Source organism: Eschrichtius robustus, chromosome 2, assembly GCF_028021215.1.
Source record: "Eschrichtius robustus isolate mEscRob2 chromosome 2, mEscRob2.pri, whole genome shotgun sequence".
NCBI classification, from domain to species: domain Eukaryota; kingdom Metazoa; phylum Chordata; class Mammalia; order Artiodactyla; family Eschrichtiidae; genus Eschrichtius; species Eschrichtius robustus.
Window position 1 is genome coordinate 126,874,197 of NC_090825.1, and position 5,727 is coordinate 126,879,923.

A 5,727-nucleotide genomic window follows, 5' to 3' on the forward strand; every position below is an offset into this window, starting at 1 on the left:
AGAGAACTGTGAAGAGATCTGTGTATCAAGGTAATGGAACGTTAATCAGCAATAAAAAGGAATGAAGTTCTGAAACATGCTGTGATGAACCCTGAAAACATTATGCCATTGTCTTGCCTTGGGGTAGCAGTCACTATCACACAGCCCTATGTTAAGCCTCTGCAGAACACTCAGTACCATCTGGTGCCACTGGGTCCCTGGAGCTGGATTCATGCTTCCGGAAAGCAGAAACTTTCTTTTTCATCACCGACGAAAATAGGGCTTGGTGTGTATTTGTGGGTGACCGAATCTTTATGTACTTTATGTACTGATGTGGAACAACCTCCAAGATCTGCCAAGTGAGAAAAAGCAAGATGCAGTAGAGTGTGATCCCTTTTTTGCACAGAAGGTGTGGGGGGCGAGTACACACCCACACGTGTTTATATATGGCCGTCTGGAAGGCTCTTCTGCTCAGGCTACATACACTTAGCTCAACAGTTTCCACTCCGCTCCCGCTCTTTTCTTTAAGAATTGGTCCATTTTTGGAATCAACATCTTCACTTTCAAAACAAGGTCTTCAAGGCCTTGGTCGGCTTTAGATGACTGAGGTAACTTAACACCACAACAAGCAGTGTAGAAAAGACCCCACCGCAGCCACCATTATCTCACCTTTCCTTAGGCTCCTCCTCCCAGGAAACCAGTTCACAGAACACAGGCTCACCCTGTCCCGTGGTAGGGGCTGAATCAGTACCTCTTGTGTTCCTCTTTGACAGGCTATATACATTCTCTGAAGCAATGTATCTATTAAATGGCTGCTGGTTTATCAATGCACCCATGACCTCAATACAGTCCCACACCCTGGTTAAATAGAGAAGGAATCAAAATATCCCCGAGAGTGGCCCCTACACAAAGGAGAAAAGACTAGAGTCGAAAAGAGCTTACATCAAGGCAATTTATTAACAGAAAACAATAATTTGAGGAGTCCTGTTCACAGACGGCGACCACGGCGACCCCCCTTCCTGCGGGTGCTGTCGGAGGGGATGGGGGTGACATCCTCTGTGGGGAGGAAGAGAAAACATCATTGCCTGGAGCTGGATGGGAAGGGGTCCAGGCCTCCCTAGGCCAACGGTCTAACGGATCAGCAGTGGATCCTGCTGCTTCACAAGTTAAGTCCTCAGTATTTAACAGATAGATGTGGAGCTGCTCCATCTGCTGCTTCCTCAAAATTTCTGATGTGGTTTGAACTCAACTTACCGGAAGGGGAAACTGAGGCTGAGAGAGAGTAGGTAACTTGCACAGGATGTCTGAGGCAGGTGATAAATCCAGGTTTCTGACACCTAGCCCACTGACTCTAGTGGAAAAATCCTCATAACCTGAAGAATATCACCTTTTTAATAGCTAAGAGGTTGAAAATGTTCTGAAAAAATCTTGAGAGGGCTAGACCATTAGACTGAGGGTTCAGTACACGTTGCCACAGAAACAATAGGGAAGGGCTAACATCTCCTCCCTAATAGATATAAATGGCCAGATCGGACATGAGGGTATAAATGCTACACAATTGTAGAGAACTGCTGTGATTCTCAACCATGGGAGCTACTGCCCCCTCCATACACTCTTGCCACAATGCCTGGCCTGCCCTACTGCTATTGAGTAGTCAATGATCACGCAGGAGACACCTCTCCAAAATACCAATAGCAACCCCCATGAGAACACTGGAAAGGACAATTCATCTCCCGTCAGTTCCACCAGTCACCATCAGGCACAAAAGTTCAGAAATGAGACGGCGCTGTCCCAATGCAGGACATTCACATCAAGGCGACAAGGGTGTTCAGGGAGAGTTTATGTCACATGGTGCCTCTTGCACTCCCTATTAACAAACCTAACTGCCAAAAGCTACCAGACTAGACCCTGTATCCACTGCGCAGACCACATGCTTTCCGGGGTCAGTGCTTCAAAGCAAATCCAAGCATAAGCCAAAGAGGGGCACTCACCAATCCGCCCAATCTTCATTCCTGAGCGGGCGAGGGCTCTGAGGGCTGACTGGGCCCCTGGTCCAGGAGTCTTGGTCCTAGGAAATGAATATCTAAATTAAGAAAAGCCTTTGGCCAAGTCATTAGAAGATCCCACAACCCTCTAGTTCAGGGGTCTACAAATTTTCTTTCTGCAAAGGGCCAGACCGTAAATACTTCAGGCTTAGTATGCCACTTACTTTTTGTCACACACCCCCCCCCCACCACCATGGGTCACAGTTTGTATCCTGCTCTGCCTGCACCCTGTTTAAGGAAGTGCCCCTTTTGGTCACATGCTGTGATTCTAAGTCTTTCTGGTGATCTGTCCTTTTCCATCCTCCCAAGACCACGACACTATCACCGGTCCACTGGACCACTTTAACAACTTCCTATCTGGTCTGTTCCCAACACAGCAGTCATCTTAAAAGACAAATAACAACAACAAAAGAAATACCATACAACCCAACCTCCACAGGTCATTACTGTTAACAAGTTTTCATGCCCCCCCCACCCAGCCCAAGTCCAAATCTTAACCAGGTTCTTCAAGACCCAGCAGGACCTCACCTGCTCCTACCTATCTGATCACACCTCATGCCACTCTTTCCCACAGATGTGCCAAGCTCACTTCCACCCCAAGACCTTTTCCTTCCAGTTGTTCCTGGCTGGTATACTCTCCCCTGTCCTTCCTTCACTGGACCGACTTCTAACACCACAACATTAGGTCTTAGTTTAAACTTTATTACCAACCCATCCTTGACACATTTTTACTTCCCAGCACTTGCTGCAAAAAGAAACCACATGCTCCCCTGCTCTATACTGCTTAAAGCCTGACTCTCCACCAGCCTAAGAGCCACGTAGGAGGATGGAGACCATATCTACTTTCCCCCGTCACTCTCTTCTAGTACTTAGAACACAGTACCTCGTATGCTCTGAGTGCTCAATTAACACAGTAAGTTGGGGCAGGGGAGGGTGCAGGAACCAGTTACAGGCATATCTCATTTTACTGCACTTCACAGATAATGCCTTTTTCAAAAAACAAATTGAAGGCTTATGGCAACCCTTCATTGTCAGATGGTCAGAAATTTTTTTTAGCTGTAAAGTATTCTTAACTTAAGGTTATGTACACTGGGTTTTTTTTTTTTTTTTTTAAAGACATGATGCTACCGCACACTCAGTTGACTACATACAGTACAGTGTAAACGTAACTTTTATACATGCTGGGAAAACAAAAAATTCACATGACTTGCTTTACTGATATATTTGCTTTAATACAGTGGTCTGGAACCAAACCCACAGCATCTCTGAGGTATGCCTGTATTAATTATGTACACACCTAGGATGTCTCGCCCAAGCCCAGTGACCTCACTACCCAGTCCCAGCCTTACCTATTTCCTCCTGTGGCCCGGAGTTTGATGTGGAGGGCAGTGATGCCCAGCTCCTTGCACCTCTGGGCTACATCCTGGGCAGCCAACATGGCAGCATATGGAGATGACTCATCTCGGTCAGCCTTCACCTTCATCCCACCAGTTACACGGCAGATGGTTTCCCTGGGGACAAAAGCACAGGGTCCTTTCTTTCTTACCCAACAAGGATTCAGAGTGCATACCACATCCTAATGAGTAAAAAGCACTACTGCTCAGGTAGGGCAGAGAAGGAAGGTCAATTTGAACATGCATCCTGATCTGACAAGACTGCCATGGGCTCTGCCTTGATAGGGTTCAGATCCTAGATAACTAAACTCTGTATCGACGATTTACGTGTACTTTTACATTTAATCCTATTACTCCATGAGTAATTCCTCCTCATGTCACATACGAGGTCCCCATGCTGTAAGCCCGTAAGGGCACAAAATGTCTCCTTCTCTCTTAGAACTCCAGTACCTAGGAAATTACACCATCTGTGGACTCATCAACCAAGCACAGATCCTTATTTGAACATCTTACAACATTTATTTCAAGAGATCCCCTTAAACTGCCACCCAGTTCCAGGGTCATTTCTAACCCCAACCCTTGTTAATTGGGTCCTGGGCCTCTCCACCTAGGTACTCACTTGCCAGAAAGATCGGTGACATGGACGAAAGTGTCATTGAAGGATGCAAAAATGTGGCACACACCAAATACATTTTCTCCTTCGGCCACCTGAGGGCCAAGGCTGATGACCTGTTCTTCCTTCTTTTCTTTCCCCTTGCGAGGTGCCATTTCTTAAGGAAAGAAAAAAAAATCCCAGTGTTAACGACAGAAAACCCCAAGGTTTACTTCTCTGAGGACAACTGCTCCCCCGAGAAAGGTGCGCGGGACACGCGGGCACTTGCTCTCCCGCCCCACGCCGCGAACACGCCAGCGTTCAGGATTTCCAGGTGTCGCTTGTTGCAGGCTAACCCTGCCCTGCACCTCCCAACCCACCCTGGCGAGACTTGAGCGCCCCTCGTCTCGGCCTTCAGGGGCAATAGGCGCACGGTAGGTGCTCAGCAAACGCTGATGTTGGGGGAAATTAAGCCTTCCCCTAATTTCTGGCTTTGAGAAACCTGCCCTGAGCACCCAGAAATTAAAACGTGCCCGACTTAGCAGTCACTCAGGCTTAAGAAACACCTAACAAAGGAACGTTTTTTCTGCATTCCCCTCTAGAATCCTCACTACATCCCCACGGGATTCACGCGACGACTATTGCTACTTTCCAGTTCGAAAACAAACTAGCAATCAGGGGACCGGCCTGCGACCGCCCACGAAAAAGCTGGTGGGATAAAGGTGGGAGATCACAACAAACTAAGTTTCCCGCTCCTTTCCCTCTCAACCACGCTGTGCTGCCGCTTAAGCGTAGGTGTGGTCGTGGCGCGGGGCCTATGCCTTCGAGGCTAGACCCGAACTCACCCCTGCTTTACCGGCTTTTCCCTGAAGCAAGACCGCCGCCTCCCGAGACAGGGCGTGAACCAGAGTCTGGGTCGGCCCGCCGAGCTCCTCTCGCCCGGCACTTGGTTTGTCTTCCACGGAAAGATCCCAGCCCCGCGCCCCCGGCCCCGGCGGGCCCCCGTGCCGCAGGATGCCACCCGATTTTCCTCGCCCAGGGATCCTACCTACTCGTCTTCTCCAGAACCAGCCACCAGAAAGAGAGAGAGAGAGGGAGAGGGCGGGGCGACGGGTCACGCCCGTGTCCCCGGAAGTGTACGTCTGCGGTCACGGGGCGAGGCCGGCTCCCGGAAGACGCCGATTTTAGCGTTTCCAAGGAGATTAAAACGCCCTCGGGAATACGGCTTACTTAAAGGAGAGCCTAAAGAGGTAAGAGGCTGGGTGTCTTGGCGAGCGGGTCTGCTTCTAAGACTGCACGAAGCAGCCACACACAGTGGGTGAGGAAGGCCTGTGTCCTAAGATGGCGGCGACCGCGGCTAGACAGACTTCCCTGACCCTGAGCCTGGTCAGCCTGGGGGCGGCAGCGCCCCTGGTGGTGTGGAGGCGAACAACAACAACAAAACCACGGTGATCGTAGACTTCCGACTTCTGTGTACTTGGCAAAATAAGAATAAATTATTCAATACGTACCATTGTATACCAGCCTGGGATAAGCGATTCATATGCATTGCCTCATTTAATCCTCACCACATTATCAAATAGATGCTGTTTTGACTTCCTTTTTAAAGAAAGCGATTTTATTTTATTTTTAAAAATTTTATTGGAGTATAGTTGATTTACAATGTTGTGTTAGTTTCATGTGTACAGCAAAGTCATTCAGTTATACATATACATAT

At 48.5% G+C, this 5,727-nt stretch overlaps 1 protein-coding gene across 3 annotated transcripts; it reads right to left on the reverse strand.

Annotated features, from left to right (window-relative positions):
- Nucleotides 1-917: 917 nt before the first annotated feature.
- RPS14 (ribosomal protein S14) lies at nt 918-5,267 on the reverse strand. Of its 3 annotated transcripts, none has more exons than XM_068536214.1 (5): nt 5,059-5,267; nt 4,038-4,188; nt 3,374-3,535; nt 1,971-2,047; nt 918-1,035 (listed from the first exon to the last, which is right to left on the reverse strand). In XM_068536214.1, exons 2-5 carry the CDS (start codon nt 4,184-4,186, stop codon nt 968-970), a joined length of 456 nt encoding a protein of 151 aa, XP_068392315.1. In that variant the 5' UTR covers nt 4,187-4,188; nt 5,059-5,267; the 3' UTR covers nt 918-967. The 3 variants fall into 3 exon arrangements, with proteins under 3 accessions (XP_068392315.1, XP_068392317.1, XP_068392316.1); XM_068536216.1 differs by having other exon boundaries at nt 5,063-5,086; XM_068536215.1 differs by lacking the exon at nt 5,059-5,267 and adding an exon at nt 4,856-5,029.
- Between the last annotated feature and the right edge of the window lie 460 nt (nt 5,268-5,727).

Coding starts and splice junctions, on each gene's coding strand:
- RPS14 (XM_068536214.1), bottom strand. CDS start 4,186: ATGGCACCTCGCAAGGGGAAAGAAAAGAAGGAAGAACAGGTCATCAGC. Junction 2,048..3,373: donor CGGGCCACAGGAGGAAATAG/GTAAGGCTGGGA, acceptor TTCATTTCCTAG/GACCAAGACTCCTGGACCAG. Junction 1,036..1,970: donor AATGAAGATTGGGCGGATTG/GTGAGTGCCCCT, acceptor TCCTCCCCACAG/AGGATGTCACCCCCATCCCC.